This window comes from Falco punctatus (genome assembly GCF_963210335.1).
Source record: "Falco punctatus genome assembly, chromosome: 3".
Taxonomy (NCBI): Eukaryota; Metazoa; Chordata; class Aves; order Falconiformes; family Falconidae; genus Falco; species Falco punctatus.
Genome location: NC_137582.1, coordinates 90361824 through 90383830, shown reverse-complemented (window position 1 = coordinate 90383830; position 22007 = coordinate 90361824). Strand labels below are relative to the sequence as shown.

Here is a 22007-nt window from a genome sequence, read left to right as displayed (position 1 = left end):
TCTCGTAAAGAAAAAAAATAAATCAGTATAATCAGCATACTATTGGCTTTAGGACAGAAAGAGGAAGACTGCATCTTCCTGCTGATGCAACTTACATTCATCTCGAAATCTGGGCTCAGCATTAGGTCCAACTCTTCCAAATGTTTTTATTATTTCTGTATGTAGAGAATGTTGGTCTTGATATTGAGGGTCCTCCAGGAAAGATGCCAGCTGCATTTTCACTCTTTCCAGAAGCTTAAATATTTCCAGAGAAATAAAAAGTATACCAAAGAATGAAGATGCTAGAAACTGTTACGGTCAGTTTGGACTATGTCTATAATATTTAAGATAATAAATCTTGGACCTGTTAATTTACAGGTTTTTCTCTAACAGGATGTTCCAAACTCTTCAATGCAGCTCAACATTCTAAAGACTGTTAACAGTGTTTTAATTTGATCTATCTTTAACTATAAACAAGTGCTTACATATAGCTTGTCCTTCCTCCCTGAGGTTTCCTTGGTTTTGATACTCAAATTTTTTACCTGCTATTAAAATTTCCCTCATACTATTAATATCTTTGGAGTTTTCCTGTTTAATGAGAACTGAATTCTCATTATAAAAAAAATATATTTATAAATATAAAATTTATATATTTATAAAAATATATGAATTTTTTTGCAATATTAGTATGCTCAAAAAGTTTCTGCAAAGGATAGAGATGCAAAAGTAATCATCATAAAATCATTGAATTAAAAAGATTTCTTCAACTAAAGGCTAGAAAAGCTGAAAATACAAATACATGTAAGATCACATAAGTATTCAATATGCATTCATCAAAGTTGTAAAAATAACATTTTTTATTACATTTTGGAAGGTGATATCACCTCTGTACTCTAAGGCTTATTATAATTAGTGCAATGGATACAGTAATTTTTGTGGGGCAACAAAGCAGTATTCTTCCCAAACTGATTATAGGCATGCATTCCAAGCTGCAAAATTGTAACTTATCCATCTTCCAAGTACTTGTGAGTCATCACTGACTTCTTACTCACATTTCCTCAAACACATTCTTTTAGAATATGTTGAAATTACAGGAAGAATGCAAGCTCTGCAAAAAGCTGCAAGGACTAAGAAGAGATTTGATTGTGCAGCTGTTAGACAAAAGACAGTATTTCTACTGCTTACAGCAGAATCCTAGGTGTCTTTCTCAGACTTCTGATCTGTTAACGAGGTTCGTAATTTAAAACCAAGGAGGAACTGCACAGCTATATTATCCTCGAGGATTATTGCAGTTATGTTACTGTGATGACTTTTAATGCAATCTTAGACATCACAGGCTAAACCAGCAGGTATGACAGGAACTACAATAGACTTGTGCCCTTCTAAAGTAGTTAGAAGCCAAGCATGATACCCCAGAGTATCTCAAATGGTACAATACACTTGTGTAGAGGTCACTGAATCCCACCATGACGTTTTGGTCACCATTTTAAAGTAATGCTATTTTATTTGGAATAACGGGACTTGGATTTCTCCACTGCATTGGAGAATGTTTTAAAGAACATTTTGAGCACGGGATTTCCCATCTTCTAGCCCAGGCCTCCCCCTCTACATACACATTTGTCTTTGTTTATGTTTGGTTTGATATTTAGAAGGAAATGTTTTCATTGGTTAAAAGAGGGTTGGTTTGTTTCCAAAAAAACCCAAGAGACCATTGTGAAACTGGAAAGCATTTTGGAAGAGGATATAACAAAGGAAGAAATTATTTATATGCTGTTTTTTTTCCTCCAAGTTAATTAATAAATTACTGGATTTCTGGACTTACAAAAAAACATCCACTATTTATGCTACAAAACCAACAGCCTGATAACAGATGTCTTACCTCTCTCTGAGTAACAGTTTCCATGATGGTCCCAAAAGCAGGAATTGTTGCAATCCTTACTGAACTAGAACAGAAAAATAGAGTCTTTAAGATGTATTAAACATTAAGAAGAAAATTAATTAAAAATAAAGCAAAATTTTAAAATTAGTACTTTAAGTTACATTAATTCTAGCAATGACAAAACAAAAGCAGCAGACCAGGAAAAAGACAGACAGGATTAACTCAAGGTCTCAATCTGAAACTCACAATTCAGGATCACTGGACAAGGTAACAAGGGCCGGAGCAACCCGCTTGTCAACTAATGCTTCACTCATGCCTCGAAGAGTCAGCTGTAAACCAGTCAACATGCAATAAAAAACGGTTTGGTAAACTTGAATAACTGGGTTAGCTGTGACTGAGGATGGGCAGGCAGACAGGGGTTTTTTCTTGGTTTAGTCACCCACACAAGACATTGAAACAATTAAGACACTATTCATGCTGTAGCGTTTATTAGTAACAACCTGTTAGTGAGATTAGCAAAGCATCCCTCCTTCGCTTGAAAGAAATATCACATCAGGAACATCCAGAAAATTAAGTACTACGGTCACCTATCAGAAATTAGATACAGCCCAAACTGTTTTGCATTTCAGTAATGCAGATGATACTTAATTTTGCAGTAGTAAAGCTGATAGCTTTACAGAACTTATTAATATCCAGCTTTCTGCTAGAAATGATGAAAGCACATTTCAAACTGAGAATATGATTAAATATAAAAAAGCAAAAAAATTAAATGACATTAAGTTATCTATTTAAAGTTCATCCAGTGGTTTTATCCAGTTTAGTTTTAGGTGTTGCAGTAAACCTATTTATTTACAAATAAATGATTAAGAAGTTACGTTTGGTTAAAAGTAATTCAATTTTTGTTCAGCTAGAATAAGAAACAGAACTGATGGTTATTTCTTCCTAAGTAATAAGAGGGATGCTATGTACATAAGACAGTCAGAAAACTTACATTTCAGGGTCACTGGAGAGAGTAATGAGAGCTGGAACAACTCTCTGAGCTACCAGAGTTTCATGTACCCCCTTCACCAACAGCTGAATGGTCAGAGCAGGGGGGTATCACAGGTGATGCACGGAAAGAGCGAGCACAGTATCATGGGAAGAGGAACGGCACAACCAAGAGAGAGAAAGAAAAAACACAAAAAGCAAACCAAAATTAGAAGCTAAGCAAATACTGTTACACTAGTGCTTCATATTTGCAAAGGCATGAAGAAAGCTGAAGTGGTCTGGCAATCAGCACAAACCTGACTATGAGGATGTTTTCTCTACTTTCAGCTATTTTAAAACCTGAACTCTCAAAATTTTAGGAAGTAATTCTGTATTATAATTCAAATACTAAAATAATTATGCATTATACTTACATATAATGATGTGTAATTAAATACTAAAGCAATGCCAATTTGAGTTTGACAGTTTAATCTAAATACTCTTCCTAACTCAATGGAATGGTATTTATTATAGTAGGTGGCTGTCACGTACAAAATAGACGTCTTCAGCTAGGCCAAATGTGTGTAGTTTTCCCACACTGAGTGATACCTTGCAGACTTTTTACAACATGACAACAGCACCTTCCCAGATGCCACTAAGCTCTCCTCAAAGTCATTCAGGACTATTTTATATTTAACTGCCATCCAAGCAGTATGTATGCAAAACTTCCCAAGTTTCTCTTGCTGGTCTATGCAGGTAGAAAATGGAAAATCCTTGGATTATCCATGAAATGTATCTCACCAAGCCTTTTTACAAACTAAGGACGAGGTATATTTATTGCAATACATCCCAAATGTACACCCCAGCACAGTGAAATTTATTACCCATGAATATGTGGAAATTGTTTGAATTCTCAGGTGATTTTTTTTTTTTTTTTTTTTTTTTTACATTGTGTACGTAGGTGTACGTAAGCATGCATTTGCTGCACAGGTAGCAGATGCCTTTTCCATGTTTTCTACATATGAAAGCCTACTAATTTTGGAAAATGACAAGTTGCACACTTTCTTCATATTCAACAAAACAGGTTTTTTTTGTCTGCATTAATAAAAAAGGCAAAGCCTTGATATTTTCATTTTGTATCTCATGTAAGGAAGCCTGTGTGTATTTGCTGGTCCTAGGAGATAAACATAAAAAGCTTATTTCTGTAAGAAATTTGAATTTAATTTTTTTTTAAAATATTTAGCTGTATTCTAATTACTCAAATTACATCATCAACACAAATCAAATTCTATGCTTTTTCCCCCCAGCAGAATAACAAGAGAACACCTAAGATCCACAGGGCATGGGGAAAACAGTGGCTGTCAGTGTGTATCATACAGCACTGAGAGTAGGCAATATTTACACTTTCCAACTAGAGAAGGTTTTATATGGTGCTATTTGTTTGAGCATTCCTGCTCTACCAACTCTGAATAGAAAACAAAGTAAATTGTGAAAGATTGGAAGGAACCCGACTTTCCAGAAGCCTTCTATACAAAGCAGTAACTTTTATGAAGCAATACTTCTGCATGCATGTGCATGCACAGGTGCACATATGCACTGAACATAGTGTGGCCTTACAGATAATAACTAGAGAAGGAAGAATGGGGAGAGAACTGTTAAGCTTTGTAAGAACATATGCATTACTCCTGCAAAGCATCTGGAGGAGGAAAGATGCAACTTCCTATACTTGTTATTCAGAAAGTATTAGGAACGTCAGTTCAACTACTACATTTTAACATTAATACATTATACGATTATTTACAGTGGCAACAATTTAGAGTGCTGATGTGTTGAGTTTATGGGTACTCTTTAAAAACAGCTGTTAAGGACCAGCTCACTGCTTGACTATGATGATTTTTCTCTCATACACAGATGTACCTATGTTCCCATTGATCAAAATAGAAAATGCTTACTTCTTGCTTACTATTTTCAATTCTGAACAAATAGGGACTTGAGTGTTCTTTACCAATCTTTTAAGAAATGACTAGAGGTGATGTAGTGCTTTGAAAAAAATGCTTTGGATTTGAATAATTAGCAAACAATTTAGAATGATCTCAGCTTCATGACTGTGTCGGCTGCCACACTACTAATTATGTTAAAGCATGGTAATCAGCATCGTTCTGCCTTACAGAAAATAAAATGTGCTTTACAGTTCAAGTGTCATTCTAAGAGTAACTGTTCCCAGCCTTGGACCTAAACAGACCAACAAAACTTACAACTCAGCTATGCACTTCATGTTCAAACCAGCAGGAAATCCATTTGCATTAACATTTAGATGGGAAAGTATTGACTAAGAACATTAACGCAGGGGCAACAGCAACAGCTGGATGGGCAAAGCCATGTAGCAGCACGTAAGGCCACAGTAAGAAAGACAACACAGATTTTTATCCTGTTTTGATTCCTCTAAATCAGATCTAAATCTAGATCACTACTTACGCATGCTACACCTTAAAAATGGTACCACAAAGCTTCTTGCCCCTGAAGGAGAGAAGGGGTAGAACGGCTCCAAATCACTTCTGCATCCTTCCAACCTTTTCTGCATCCTTCCAACCTTTCACAGACTGTAAAGGTTTGGTAATGCAGCCTGGCAGGACCAAATCACGGCAGTCTCTGTGCTGCTGTACAGACTACTGCGCTGTTCGGAATCTTTATAGTTCTCATACAGCTGTCCTGCAGGTGATGTACTCTTTATTTTATTATCTAATCACTGGACTTTGCCATTCAGCAGTCTCCAAGATGCCAGAAATCCCTTGAACGAAGGAATGAATCTTCCAAAAGCAAAGCCAACTATTACCACCTCTTTACACAGGTGACTTCCAAAATTTACATACTGCCACATATAAATACGCACGCAACGGCTATCAACTGGCAATATGATACTATTTTCAAGCAAGAAAAGTCTGCAACAAAGTTGTCCATGCTTTAGTAAAAACTGAAGTATGCTAGGAAACAAGCAGTCAAATAGCATGCAGGACTGCCTAAAAATAATCAATGTGCAGTTGAATTTGAAAAGAAACTGCAACCAAAACAACAGCCCGTTGTAACAGAGGTCTTTCACATGTTTGGCTAATGCTTATAAAAAAGGATTAAAAATGCTTATTATTACAGATATGAAATATAAACAATCTTATTGGTAAAGAAAAAAACCCAACTTAAACCCAAACAACAACGCAAAAATATTTGAAGGGTGACCAAAAAATTGCCATGTCCTTTTTAAAGTGACAGGATGCCAAAAAAAAAAAAGGGGGGGGGGTGGGGGGGGGTGGGGTGTGGTGGAAAGAGAAAATGTTGGATGTTTCCAACTGAAGTCTCAGGTTATGTCTTAAAGTGGTTGTTTACTGCTTTGTCTGCAATGACTGGCACAGTTGCAGTAAAGAACACTAATGGTTATGGTAAGTGCCCTTTTCTGCAAGGCAGTCTTGAGATTTGTTTTTGCAAATGGACACAAGGTAGCACGTTCAGCTAGAGATTCACTGCAAAACTATCCTAATGACTCAAATGTCAAAGAAATAGAAAAAGAAACCTCAGAAACCAAACAAAAAGGAGTACTGTGATAGTGTGATTAGAAATACATCTTTCTAACATGTAATTTTAAAAAAAAAGTAATCTCTTTGTTCAGCAAATGGAGTAAGTGGAGTATGTCTGCATGTCCCAGTTTTTGTAGGTGCCTTTTTTAATTAACACTGGATGAAACAAGGGCATGACGTGGAAAGAAAAGCAAACTTACTAGTTAAATGTAACAGTCTTCACCCTGAACAAATTTATAGATGTTAAGGGAAAGATGAACCTGTCACCATGTGGCAAGTAAAGTCATCCTAAGTTATTTCAATTTTCACAAAATCTACAAAATCAGTTAAATGTATGTTTTTACTGCCATATTTGGCAACAATGGAAACTAGTTTGAATTACAAGGCAAGTACATTGTGCAAGTATAAACAAAAGTATTGAAAGCCATTAACTCGTGAATTAGGCTACTGATGATGTGTTAAACAGCAGAAGTTAAAACTCAGATATGCTTATTTATGTTTATCTACAGACCTAAGCAAACACATTTGACAATGTATTTAATTATGGTTTGAACACAGTTTAGCAATGAAGAGTGTTTTCATAATTGGAAAATATTTTTCAGCATGCAACAATGAGAATGCAACAATCAAGTCAGCAGCAGATTAAAGAACACATACACAGTTACTACAGGAACATCTTGCGAGTGGCTAACGACAAATTGCTGAACCGAAGATGAGCTTCTGAACAGAGAACAGATACAGAAACAACTGCACAACAACCTCCTGCTCCATCACACAGTACACAACTTATTTAAGCCATTTGTAATATTTCAGGATGTATCAATGTTATCTGAATCACTGCTTACAAAAATAAACTCTAGCTTTAAAAAGGTTTAAAAAAAGTTTGGATAATACTTACCTCAAACATTCTAGCAGCTGTACATCGAACAAGAGCAGAAGTATGCACAACTCCATACCATAAGACTGTTAACAGCAGCTCATGGTAAGCTGGGTTTGCACTAAAAGAAAACAGTTGGGCAATCAAAAAACCTAAACACAAAAACCAATCCCCAAAAAACCCCCAACTCCCAAACACTGCAAATGTTCTTTGCCTACAAAGTGTAGTCTCAAAAATCCATTAGTCAACAATGAAGGATACATAACATTCACCTCATTCTAAAGGACATGCAACATTTTGCTGTCTAGAAAATACGTTGCATTTTGAAATTCACGTAAAAAAAATTAAGAATAGAATTTCCAATAAAATATGACACTGAACTTAACGCAAATACTTATCTAGATCACAACATAATAGCATGGAAAATACAAAATTAATTTCCATTTTATTCTCAATGAGTGATTTTTGTGAGGTTTTTTGTTTATTTTTTGGTGTTTCTTTTTCACACTTCAGAATTTTTTTACCACAACTTATTTAATCTAGATATTAAAAGTTTAAACTTTGTGAAATGCTAAGGGTAAAAGTAAGTATACCCTTTATTCACCCAAAGCATGACGGTTATTACAATTACAGCCAGATTAGTAGCCTTTAATAAAAACTTCTAATGTATTCAGATCTAGTCAACTCCAAGGTATATTCTTTACCCCAGCTCCACAAAGGAAGCTTTCAGGCTATCAAGAGGAGCATGGGATAGTGAAAGCATGGTCATTACATCTTCTAAGAATCCAACTAACAGCTTGCGGTCTTCTTCCTGAAAGAAGAGCATACAGCGTTGAATGTAGTAGAAGTATTGGTGCAGTTGTGATGACCTACAGCTATGAAAGAGACAAGGTCAAACTAGACTTAGTCTTTAACAATCTTCTTATGAACTTCAAAAATGTGGTTTAAGAACAAGAACGTACAAAGCAAACACAAGAAGAGACTATTTCTGTATTTTATCAACTAAGCACATCCTCATGCATAAATTACCCAAATTGTTTTACTAAAGAAACTTTAAGAAGAGTACTTAAGCACTTTCATGGCTCCTAACAGTTTTTGAGTACTCACAGTTGACTGAACATTCCTGAGATGAAGTATTTATTAATTTTTCCTGCAAGTTGCGTACATTCCGGTCCATCACTGCTGGTTACTGGAGGATTTGTTTTAGTGTTTATGGAGTGTTTAATTCAGTACTAGGTAACACTACAATTGTAAGACTCCAACGATGTTCAAAATGTCAATTTACCTGCTTATCTGTTTCAGTAAATTTTATTGAATTAAATTATGGTTGCATGGGTCACAGCTAAATGGCCAAGAACCTATTTATGGAATAATATTAATATTTTTCATAGAGGCACAAGGCACTAAATGATCTGAATGTAGTAGACAACGGGACCAGAAAACTTTGCTTTTTACTGTTTACAGCTGCTGACTTAGTACCTATATTCAAAGCACTACAGCACTAAGTTTTCAAAGAAAAAAGTAATATATTTGTTTTAAAAAAAAGTTTTACTTATTATTATAAAGAAATAAAAACCCAAACCTACCTGAATATAACATGTAAGGACCCCTGTTGCATAGATGGGAACTGTGGCTTTTGTTAGCACTCCATTACCTGCTGTGGAATCTAATGAAACACAGTGAAGTATTTAGGTTTTTTATATACATATATGTCTCTATACGTGTGTGTAATATATATACGCTGTATATTATAAATATTGTAATACATATATATAAGGTAGACATGTGTATTATAAGTATTACAGATGTATTAACTTTTTAGATAGACATGAAGAATTTGGATACATATGTATGTATATATACATGCACATGCCGTAAAATAATCCTCAAGTGGTATTTGGATTTGAGATTTTATTTGTATTTCACACACAAAATGTACAACTCCAGAGTGTTCCACCCAGATTAACATCAGATTTTCAGTATTTCAGAAAGATGACAAATTTGAGAACTGCAGACTGGAATGTTATTTGAACACGAGATTGACAATTTTCTTCAGTTGCAGTTAAGATCAACTTTTATTCCTTTGACTGAAAAGCTACTTACCTATGTTTTCCTCAGACAGTCTTAAGATTTCCTGGAACTGTGGTTTTACCTATATAAAGGATGATGAATCCCGTGTAAGAAAACTTGTTACTAGTGTCAATTAACTTAGAAAAAAATTAAGAATAAAACCAAAACCACTACCAAAACAGGAAAAGGATATTTTTAAGGGAAAAAGAAAGAAAGAAAAATTTAAAAAGCATATCCAGCTTTTACAAAAATTGAAAGTATGACATAAGAGTAAAAATTTCTATTGAGTACCCACACTGAGGTAGCAGTATTTAGCAATCATGATACTGAAAGTTGAAGCCTCTTGGCAGCATGCTTAGTTGGATTTTAGGGTTTACGGTTTTACAAAGCTATGTGTAAAAAAACCCAAAGCTTTTATTTTACATCTCTGCTGTCCATGAAGTGCTCTCTTCCAAAATAAAGCTGTGATAATCAGTACCATAACAATTCCATAGAAGCAAGGGTTCTAAAGATGACTTACAGAAGGGGTTTTCAAAGACCAGAAACTAGTTTTAATCTCCTCTTTAGGAGGCAGCACATAATGCTAACATTGTTATTTTATCTTCAGATAATCCTCTTTTGTTTCATAATCTGCTTTTAAAATATTTTTTAATTATATGCAGAAATTATTTTGTAGAGAAATATGATGTTCTTCCTTGATAAAAATGTTTAGATTTCATCTATAGAAAATATTTTGGACAGGGAAAGCATAAATTTTACATGTCAAATCAAGTACAGGCTGTACTTATGTACACCAGACATTGAATAGTATGCTCTTCTGAAGAAAGAAAATTGTTAAATCGCTAGGAATTAGGATGACCTGTCCCACGCTCTATGCCATTCACACAAAAAAAATATGAAGAATACAGTTAAAAAATTCCAAATCCTTCCTTGTTTGGCAAGATGAGAAGTTATTCCAAAACAGTCAAAAACAGAAATCAAAAGGATGCAAACAGAGGTTTAAAACCAGCAGGTTTAAATGTACTTATGGAAAAGCATCAGTGTGACCTGCAAATACAAATGGTCACACAAAGTGTGGGTATTCAGACACACCGTAAATATGGAGAATATATATTATCAAGGTACTATTGCACAGAATATTTAAGGTAGTATCTTACCTTAGTGTTTGTAAAAATTTTCCCAAATGTCCTACAAAATCTCCAGAAAAATCTGGAGAACTCATGGACACAGGCAGTTGATGCTACATTGATCTTGCCAACTATTTCTATAAGCTGTGGTAGCCTAAAAAAAATCAGTAAACAAAAGTATATTAAACAGTACTCTGATCTTTTGTTTTTCTCCAGTTATATTTGCATAGATTTACTGTTTATATTAATATATATAGACACACAGAGCAGTATTGGATCCACTAAAATTATCTACGTTCTGCACAATTCTTGACCCTTGAAGAAAGAAAGGGTTTAAGTGCCAGAGAAGCCTGACTTGTATTGTCAAACATCTGTTACTGCAGAACAGTATATTTCATAAGATACTCAAAATACAATATTAAGTTCAACAGACAATTAAGTATACCAGCGCAAAGATGAAAAACAATTTTTTGCAGGAAGTAGTTACCGACACATTCTGCTAGAAGGTTGATATTTTCTGAATAAAATCAAAGTCAACTCAGTATGAAAATTAAAACGCCTAAAAAATTTCAGTCTTCTCCTCTTTAATAATTCCTAAACACAATCATAATAAAAATTCTTATGTTTCATAATTGTTAAACATAATCATATTAAGAACAATTAATGTTGAGGCATTTTAAAATTAGGAATCATAAGATAAAAATTAACTTACAGCTGATTGACTACCCATAGCAAAGTCTCCCAGCCTGTGGTACCCTCATGTTCCAGCTGATAGTCATACAGTTGCAACAACACTGCTAATTGTTCACGGCTTCCAATGATGATGGCCACATCCTGAAGAGGTGATACGGGTCGGGGAAATCTAGTGACTGTAACAGCAGAAGACAAGCGATCACGAACAAAAAAAAAGATGAAAACACCTTGGAGGTGATGTCAGTAAGGTAGCTAAGAAAGTCTGAATATCTCTAGTGCCTTCTGTGTAAGGTTATCAAATTGCCTTTTAAAAACCATGGAGTTAAACCCACCTCTGAAAAGGTTACATAACCCTCACTACAAAAAGAGAAAATGCTGTCCCGGGGAGATGACGGGATTATCACCAGCATAGCTTCATCAACAGCAAATCTTGCCTGACCAACCTAGTGGCATTGTGTGATGAAGTGACTATATCAGGGGATGGATGCCACTTACCTGGACTTCTGTAAGGTGTCTGACACAGTCGCCCACAGCTCTAAACTGGAGAAATATGAATTTGATGGATGGACGTTTTGGGGGATAAGGAATTGGCTGGATGATGTTCCAGATGGAACACCTCTCTATTGAGGACAGGCTGAGAGAATCAGGGTTGTTCAGCCTGGAGAAGAGAAAGCTCTAGGGAGACCTTACTGCAGCCCACTTTTAGTAGGACCTGTTGCAACAGGACATGGGGTAATGGTTTTAAACTAAAAGAGGGTAAATTCAGGGTGGTGAAATACTTGAACAGGATGCCCGGAGAGTTTGTAGATGCTCCATCCCTGGAAGCACTCAAGGTCAGGTTGGACAGGGCTGTGAGCAACCTGATTAGTCAAAGATGTCCCTGCTCGCTGCAGAAGGTTTGAACTAGATGACATTTACAAGTCCCTTTGAATCCAAAACATTCTATGATCTCAAAGACCACACTGCAGATTTACAGTAGTGACTTGCAGACAAAGTTTCCTGACACTTGTTGCTACACTTTAACTTTCAGACTGTTCCAACTTTCATATATGAAGTAGATTTTGACACTCCCCACTCCCTTTCCCAGCTTCTTAATTATCTGAATTACCAGAAGAGAGTAATTCACATGTAGAAAGACCACAAAAAAATTCTAGACCATTAAAATATGTGGGGATTGAAAGTCTGCCACGCCAACATTGCTTTTATTATTTGCAATTCATGCCAAGCACATTCAGCAATAAAGTTAAGCAACAAGAACATCACCTTTCCTACTACAAAATTCAAAAAAGCAAGCCTGCACCTCCTGCAACACTACCAGACTAGTGAAAAGTACGTAAGATTTTTTTTCTTCCACTTTTATGGAAGAAGAAACTGTCAGACAAGGCTGAAGACTGAAGTTTTTGAATTCCTTATTTTAGTAGTAGCCGCGCAGGGAAAAAGTGCTCATCTTCAAATGACTCAAGTCAGCTGGATGAGTTTTACCACAGCATGCTTAACATTTTCACATTTATATCATACAGTAACGTACCATTCGCTACTTTCCAAATTCTCCTTTAAAGTTGTTACCCTTTATTTATATCTCCACACACAGCACTATTATCATCATGTGCCAGGTATTACCAATATCTTTAAAAAGTGTTTGTAACAGGAGAAAACATTCTACAGGCTAGGATTGCTGATCCAAGTATAACTTCACCATGAGGCCATTCAGTCTGCTATTACATAGATACATAGCAGATGGTGAAGCTCCTGCTCTAGGCTGTGTTTTTCCCACTTCATAAAATTTGTTCTTTGTGAGAATATTAACTGAAACTGAAGCCAGCCCTTCTTGAACCGTTATTAGCTATTAGTGGAAACAAATTCTTCAGAAACCTTTAGGAAGTCCTAAGGATTGCTTTGCTTTCTCAAAAGCTTCATCTAAGATGTAGAGAGAAATAACTAGAGGTGAAATAAAAACTTTTTTGGTGATAATAAGGTCTCTCAAGCATAGGAATGAGTGGAAAAAGGAACCATTACTTAAGGACTTGCTAAGGAGACCAATATGAAAAAACATTTAAGAGGCAAATCAGAAGGCAACACTTTTTTTTTTTTTCCCCTTTCACAATTTACGATGTATATTAGGAAAAAAAGTATTTCATTGCAATACTCTCGGTGGATTACATAAAGCCATGTCAGGGCACGAAGTAACCATTTTGCCTGTAACACTGCTAAGTAAATACAGAAAATAATTGTTCTCCTTCACTGGCAAGCATTTCATAAATATTCATGACTTACATATCCTTCTGCATCAATAAGTCAATACTTGTACTTAGTTAAATATCTGCTAAGGCTTCATGTCAGACTGATTTCTTTCATAGGAATGAAGTAGCAGCAGAGGGAGGAAACGAAGTATAAAAATGTTTTCCCCAAAAGGGAAACACAGAACAAAGAAAAATGTTATGACAAATCAAGACAAATTTTCATATACTGGAATCTGCCTTTAAAAAAATAAATTATTCTCTCTGTCAACTCAGCAACATTAAAGAAAGAAAATTCACAACACGACAGAGGTTCCTGGAACTCCTTTCTCTTTACTTGCTATATATGAAATACAAGATAAAGAACAGGTAGATTAGGGAAAAAAAGCTTGGGGACAATAAACTTAAATTATTATTGTACGGACAGCGTGCTATAAAAATCTAAAGTTTACACATATATTCTGCAACTTGTATTTATGTCGTAACCTTAAATACACACAAATCCCAAGTAACCATAGACTATGGACTACTTCCTGAAATTATTCTCTTGCAGTTAATATGGATTTGAGATTGGTCAGTGAATTATATTTAAGTTTATAAAAATTCCCCATACCAGAAATTAATCATTTACCTTCTATTTGTGGTACTTCTCCCTGAAGTTTAGCCTTGCTTGTGAAAGGTGCATTCTGTAGCACCAGTGCAAACAGTGAAGGAATCAACGACTGCAGAGCAGACAGATACATGTGGAGCTTATGTTCATCCAAGCCATGTTCTCCTTCCTGAAAAACAGGACATTTAAAATTTTTGGTTTGGATGATCTGTTGCTTAGGCATTTATTCCTTGGCAAGAGATCAACACATCTGTGATGAGCTTCTACACAAAGATTAATTACATAGTAATTTATCCAAACCACAAGCTTACTTTGTGTGACCATCAAAATCCCCTTAAGTCACTTCTACTCAAAAGATTCAAGCAATATAGCCTTTGGCATTTAGTAGTTCATAACAATGAACATACCGATATTCTGAAAGTACATTTTCCAGCGTATTTTAGAAATGTGAATCCTTGGTCTCATAGACCAATGAATCCAAAAACTGAATAAACTAGTCACCCATACTCTGAAAGCATCTTGGTTAAGTGTGTTAAGATTGTTACGAAATATCTGAAAAGTTTTGGAAAATACGGTATCTACCAAATGAAGTGTGCACACAAACTGGCTCATAATTGCAAACGACCTAACTACACCATTTAATTCTACTTCTTTTTTTGGTTTGTTTTGATATGTTCGGGTTTTGATATTGCACATCATTAAAAACTACGCCATGTGATACTTAAAAAGTTTAAATATAGGGCAAATACACTCAGAATAACACATATCAGGTCACAGCTCCAGGCAAGCATTTACTGAACTGCACTTTGATTACTGCGCTACAAAGCAAAACATCATTAAATTAGAATATGTTTCTTTTGAGGGGTTTTGTGTTCTTCCCCCCTTTTTCAAAGGACAAGTAAAAGTTATGGAAGTACAAGAAGAATCTCCTAAAATTTTTCTCCCATAGAACATAAGTAGCAGTTATTTACATTTTCGTATTTTTTAAAAAAGCCTGCATATATAATAAAGATACAAAGACAATTTTCCGAACAGCTGAACACATACCCTGAGCAATTTTTCAATTTTATTAAGCAGTGTAGGTATAAGATGGAATTGTAAATTTCCCAGTTCTGTTGTCCAGGCAGCATAAGCAGGTAAAAATACCTGATGTGTTGCACAAACTACACGTTCTGAAGGGTCTCCTAAAGCTGAAAGCAGCAGTTCAAAGCCCTGGTAGAAGACAAGAAATAACGTAATTTTCCTAGAGTTTATGCTAAAGTTTCCCACACAAACTGTGCAGAATAGAAAAAGATTATGATCCGTTTTTAAAATGCCACACTAACAAAAATAAAACAAGGTAGTACACGGAGCCCTTTCAACAGATACTCCCACCACATTTACAAAGGCAAACAGTGGGTGGTTCAATGACCCCGCTAGTATTTCTCTACAGTCATCAGAATCAATACAAACACATTTTACCACTCTGCCTTCAAGAACTCAAAGACAGGATTACAAATTCATCATTTTCACTTACCTGAAACATTACTAGGCAGTATTAAAATGAACTACAAGTTGGCTTTGTTGCAGGAGACAGATCTCTGTTAGCAAGTGATGATATCGTATCGGCTAAGAGTATCAGGTGGGCAATGAAGTGGTATGTTCTTGAAGGCAAACTATGAATTATTAGAGACGCTTCTGTATAAGGCTTACACCTGAGATTCTAGTTATACTTCTAAGTATATGTTTTCTTTTTGGTATTGGTGATACATTAAAAATCCATATTGATATAAACCATCAACATTTTTAAAAGTATCTGGAAGGATTTAATAATACATGAAATTATCTATCCCCCTATTAATGAAATAACTATAGAAGACATTTTATACATACAGATCCCAAACTAAATTATACCTGTTGATATTTGTCTGGATCATCAATATATCCCATAATGATGCCAAGGCTTTTGATCACAGCTTCTCGTACCAGATCTGCCTTATCTTCCATTAGCATTTGCTGCAGCATGGAAAGTACTAACGAACTACGAATTTCTTTCTGTTTGTAAACAAGAAACATACTTGTTAAATCAAATGAAACAAGACATGCAGGTTTATATCAATTTATATAAGTAGTTTACACTGTATTAATGCTCACAAACAAAATTAGTTCCTCCAACTATAGATCCCTTTATGAATATTACACATTCAGTTTTCACAACAGAAGATGTATGTATTTAAAATGTCAGTAGCCTCACCAGAGAGCCTTTTGTCCTACTAATCACAGAACTTATGGAACCACAAATAACTAACAGCAAAAAACTACTACAGGCCTAGACTTAAACCAGAATCTTTAATAACTGCATTACTAAATTGGAGAAGTGAGTTTTTAATTTGTCTTTTTTTCCCCTCTTTCTCTGAAGCTTCATATTCTAGTTTGCCACTGCCTTAAATTTGCTGCTTCTTCTGACTGGCAGCACTCTTCATGTAACATTCCACAGTGTCCGAAGAATTACTGGATCATCATTAGATCAAAAAATTATTGCCAAGTATTTTTTCAGTGATTATTTCCTTAATTAGTCCTAACTAGCTTTACTTCAGCTTCACTGAAACAAAGATGATTTTTTCAGAAGATACTGTTTTTAGAGGCATTTTATAGCTATATGGACCTGTATTCCTTTATAATAAGCCATGAATGCTTTAATGTGATTTATTGAAACTCACACATGTGATAGACAATGTGACTGTTTATGACTAACAAACGCACGTGGGAACATTTAAAATGATAAAGGATGTTTATGCAACAGATTTTCACATTGCTTTCACTAGCAAAATATTTAGAGTCAGTATTAATACAGTGTTAAGCTTACTGGAAGGTAAGGTGCTAAAGCTCCACAGGATTCCGCTACCAGTAGCCGTCTCTCTGGGTATTTGTGGTTGATCTGGTAAAGAGAAACAGAATGGCTATTTACTTTGCAGTAACCAGTATTCAAAATGTGGTTCAAATGAACTCCAACCGAGGGATACATCTGCACCTCTTAGATAAACATTGACTGTGCCTGTATAAGTTGCATATGGGTACTAAGCAGCCCCAGATTCTCGCACTGAGGTATAAAGGCTAGGCAGATACAGCCTTCTCTAGTTGTCCTACAAAACAGAGCTTGTAGTCAGAGAAGAATTAGAGAAGCGTATATGTATATGCAGTAAAAGAAGTGTGGAAAACAGTGTATGGGCTGCTGTACTCTAAAGAATATGAGTAACTTCAGAGCTGGCATGTCAAGAAATATTTTGTCTTGTGTAGCCCTCCAGGAGTGCTGGTTCTCCAAGAACTACTCAAGTGCCCTCTAGTGCTCTGAGCCAACCGGTGTAGCATAGCTGCCTGAAGTCTTGCTGAGCAATCAGTCAAAAGACACACATACTACGCTAAAAAGTATCTGCATGATACTGAAGTTCTGCTCTCAAACATGTCACGCCTCTAAAATGTGACTGAAAACATCTCCTATTCCCACGAACCTCTTGATCCTGTGCTACCTCCCCATTACCACTCATAGTCCGTTTGAAAATTCTGCCTTACAAATTTGATATTGACACTTTGGAACCCAGTTTGCATCCTGGTGAGGTCAGCTTTAACGGCCAGTGTAATGCTTGTACAAAGAAGCACGTAATATGTTTCAATATACTTCGGGAATATAAAAAATATTTAGGGTAAAAAGATGAGAGAGAAATATGAACAGTTTGATCCTGTCAGATAAAATAGGGTATGTGCGTGGTGCAACTATTTCTCTCTTGCTATGCAGTGTATAGCCTTGGTAAGACACCATCTTACCATGGAAAAGACCAAGCAACTCACTGCCTTCTTTGTCTCGGTCTCAGGCATGGAAGAACGTTCTTTGAGTGTGTTTATCATTATTTTTTATTCATCAGTAGGGCACCTGTAGTATTTTTAAGTATGGAGGTTTCATAGATGAGAACCATTACAGGCACGCAACAGGCTGCTTTAATACCTATAGTATCTTTGACTTATGTGCCATCTTTCCAAATGCAAATTCCCTACTGGTGAGAGAGATACACTTTCCTTTCTGGAGCTCTGCCTACCTGAGGGAAACAGCAAAGGTTAGTTTCAACTTTAGGTAGACCAGCAAGGCAATATAAACATCACCCCCGATATTGCAAAGATATACTAACACATTGGAGGAAAAAAGGACTCAAATTTCTGAAAGGTTTGCATTCAGGGAAGATTATTAGCCCTTGGAAACTTAACTGTAAAATGTTTACTACCATTTATTTTCCTTTTGTCTTTAATAAGCAGCAGTACAATTTTGAAAGCAAATAAACTGGTCACTAGTTCTGAGGGAACTTCCAGCATTCACAGATCATTGATCTAAACACCAGTGAGTCAGCTACTGAATTTTACCTGCAAAGAGCAGGTAGAAAGATCATATAGACTAGCTTTGTAACTCTGCACTCCACAATGTGTGGATGAAAATGCTGAATCTTCTGAGTTCCCAATCCTCTGCATCTGTAAATAGACTCTGGTTGGAGACCAACTGCATGAATGCTTTCACGATTAAAGCATCTACTGAGAAAAGGCAGAAAATTATGTGTATTTTTGAGTTCCTTCTACAGATTCCATCTTGTGACAATGAGATTCAGCTGGTATTTTGCTGGAGAATAAAATGACCTGGTTTCAGTACTGCCAACAAAATCTAGCAAACTGCATTAAATAAGTGCATGATGACATATGGCTTGGCAGCCTGATATGCTGTACTGTTACAGTTGGAATTGTTTCTTGTTTGCATCAACAATTAGCAAGAAACTAGTATGATAAAGATGGGGTCTTACTGAGGTGAGACTTTTTGTTAAACAGTTTAGATTTCATGAGAAGGCCTAGAAAACAAAATGTGGTTTATTTTCTGTTCAACTACTATTGCCATGAGTCCTTCATTTAATCAATAGATATATCAGTCACACATATAAGCACAAATGCTGCATATACTATGTACTTCTACTGTCAGAAAGTATTAAGACTATTAAAGCTTGGACTTTATTGTGAAACACAGATGGTTGCATTATGCAAGAAACAGTTGACAATTATCAGACCAGAAAGACTGTGCCATGAAAGTAAGCATTACCAATCTGTCATGGCTTAGTTACTGACTGTCTTTTAGGCAATGACGAGCTCCCTTTTCTTCATTATGGTAGGAAAATACCATGCATTTTCACCTATACTCACATTGTTCTGTTTCTATACCTCAGTAAGAGCATTTCAGTTTGGTCGTTCAGTTGTATCTATTAATTTAGGATACCTGCGGAAAAGGTCATTGTGATTCTAGAAGTCACATGCAAACTTCAGGCTGATCTTACAGGTATAAAATCATGCCCATCTATGGGGGTCTTATTTCTGACTACTTCGATCTTTAATTTTCTGTCTGTTTAAGAATTTAAACTAACTGAAGTGTGGATGCTGCTCCAGAGACTTAATACAATATAAAAATCAGCGAATGAAAATGGATTTCCAGCAGTCTGGAAATTGCAGTACAAAGGCAGCTACCTGGCAACAGGTTAGGCAACATTGATGATGGACACACACATATCTACATTTCAACATAACAAACATCTAGAGGTGTATGCAGGCAACTAGAATCTCCAGATAGCCTTTGACAAATTTTATGCTTCTGAGCTCCTTTTAAAGTTATATAGAAATATTTATATAGTGAGGACAAAGAACATCCAAATAGTTCTCTGAAAAATACTTTAAACTGCCATTCATTGAAAAAGAAAACCAAAACCAACTTCCCCCTCAAACAAATACAACTCAAAATTTATGAATTTCTAACTTATTTTGCAGTGTAAAGCACAACTTAATCAGTTACCTGTTCCCAACACTGTGGTAAAAGCTCAGCTTCTACACGTGTTGGTCCAACGTGTCGGGCAAATGCCACACACCCAGTCAGTATCATCTGTCTGCAAACATAAATGCAAAGCTTTAATCTCTTTATAAGTCAAGTTCTATCATATGTAAAACATACTAAGTTAGGAAAAATAGATGCTGTCAGGCACTAGGTAATTGTCTACAGTCAAAATTCCACACCATACACACTGACTTAAAGGCTAAATCTTAAATTGAAAGCTGCACTATTGTCCCTGTTCATTGCAGGGGCGATTGGACTAGACGACCTTTAAAGATCCCTTCCAACTCAACTTACCTTGTTTTCTATTTAATATGCCTTTTCCAGAAACTTGCAAATCCTAAACTCCATGAACCAGACCCTGAGAATCTCCGATTTGTGAACGTCCGATTTCCTAATGTCTGAGATCAGGAATCTCTGACTAAACCTCATTTAATTCTTACTGAATACTATGATTCATCATGCAGTAAAAGGATCTAGATTACTTAATACTATCATACTATCAGTATTTTAATCAAGTACACGTTCTGCTTGTATTTATAGGCATTCATGAGATTTAATGAACTTTGTTCAGAAGCAACTTCTTTTATGACATGGTTTCACAACATTCTAACATGCAAGTTTCTTTCATCTCTCCCAAAATACTGGACTTCACTCTTGTCAGAAATCTTCCAAAGCCCATTATCAAAGGGAAGCAATTAACCAATCAGTAGTATCTACAATCACCTGAGTAATTTTTATTTATATTCTTGCCTTTTTTAACTTTCCTTAAAGTCTGCAAGAAGTCACTGTAGTTCCACCAATTTCATAGACACAGAGATGTTTTTAGAATTTCAATAAAACTGTACTTAATTGTCATTTGTTGCTTACTTAATGAGTGTTTATCTTTTAAAGATTTTTCACTTCTATTTTTCCTGTTAATAGGATTGGAATGATAGCAACTTTCCATGCAATTCACTAGTGCTATTTACTGCAGTGCCCGCATCAACAAATAACCAGTTTGAAACTGTAACACTGTAACTGTAACTGGACATAAGACTTTCATTTTATCACCTTCACAGTAAGATTAGGACACCACTAAGAATTTGTTCATTATTATTTTGTGGAAAGTAAGCCAGAATTAATTTGTTACCATTTTAGTGTCATGTCTGAACTCCTAATTATTTACTGCAGCTAATAGTATGCCCTTAAGGTTGAAAGGCAGCGATTCTGCTGGTTATTTCTTAACCAGTTATACAATACATTCCCATTAAAAAAACCCCAACAAACAGAACCCCAAAAACCCCTCATTCACTTTCAGAATCTTCTCAAGGAGAAATAGTCTATCAGAAAGATATTTTTTCCCTCTCTACCATGTACAAAGTACTAGACCTTTGCTCAAGGTAAAAAGGTTGGGGGAAAACAAAAATGCAGTGATTAGATAAGAATCAAGCAATCAACAGCTGATATGTGATAGCAACATGGAGCCAAAAGCCTGTGGCAGTTCCGAGTTCTACAACAAAGAAAATGGTTATCTGAATAGCTGTCTTGGGTTCTACATGCTGCACCTAATCACAGAACAGGGCAACAGAATATACTTTTATAAGATATTAAAAAAGTGAATAGCAGAACACAGTAATTGCTTGAAGTCTTCTGCATCAGAAACTGGGAAAGCCAAAATATATACTTTTTTAAAAAAATTAAACCTTCCCTTCTCAAAACAGTTCCATGAAATCTCAAAATTAACTTGGATTTCCTTTTGACTTGCCTATAAAATAGGGAACTTTAAGGTATTGCAAAAATATTAAAAATTAACGTTTTGAATATTTTATTGTAACCATCTTAAAATTATATGACAAGAGTCAGTATTTCAGTGGAAGGAAAGGTTGTAAGGATCTCAACAGGTCATTGAAACAAAAGATGTTAACACTAAGTTGCTGCAAAAATTGCAGTCAAGGCTGGATATGGGAAAAACTTTTTTCTACTTATTGTCATAATGATGTCTTTTGTTAACAAGATCCTGGGAATGCTTTCCTCAAAGAGCTCTTCCCAGGTTATACACTTATGACCACTCAGGCAGGAACACGAAGCAAATCAGTATGATTCAGCAGAGCACTAGTTTGCTTCACCAGTACAGAAA

The 22007-nt window shown here is 35.5% G+C and overlaps 1 protein-coding gene across 5 annotated transcripts in view; it reads right to left on the bottom strand.

Moving 5' to 3' along the window:
* RELCH (RAB11 binding and LisH domain, coiled-coil and HEAT repeat containing) overlaps positions 1–22007 on the bottom strand; it is a 77819-nt gene that overhangs the window by 13532 nt on the left and 42280 nt on the right. For 2 of the 5 annotated variants that reach the window (XM_080377797.1, XM_080377801.1), the window contains 14 exons: positions 19853–19943; positions 16850–16921; positions 15898–16038; positions 15052–15216; positions 14026–14173; positions 11177–11333; positions 10495–10618; positions 9371–9419; positions 8854–8933; positions 7972–8078; positions 7289–7388; positions 2850–2932; positions 1859–1922; positions 96–234 (listed from right to left, as the gene is read on the bottom strand). In XM_080377797.1, coding sequence (XP_080233923.1) covers positions 96–234; positions 1859–1922; positions 2850–2932; positions 7289–7388; positions 7972–8078; positions 8854–8933; positions 9371–9419; positions 10495–10618; positions 11177–11333; positions 14026–14173; positions 15052–15216; positions 15898–16038; positions 16850–16921; positions 19853–19943 — 1520 coding nt within the window. Of the gene's footprint in view, positions 1–95; positions 235–1858; positions 1923–2098; positions 2188–2849; positions 2933–7288; positions 7389–7971; positions 8079–8853; positions 8934–9370; positions 9420–10494; positions 10619–11176; positions 11334–14025; positions 14174–15051; positions 15217–15897; positions 16039–16849; positions 16922–19852; positions 19944–22007 lie in introns of those variants that run through there. The other 3 variants (XM_080377798.1, XM_080377799.1, XM_080377800.1) reach the window with 3 other exon arrangements.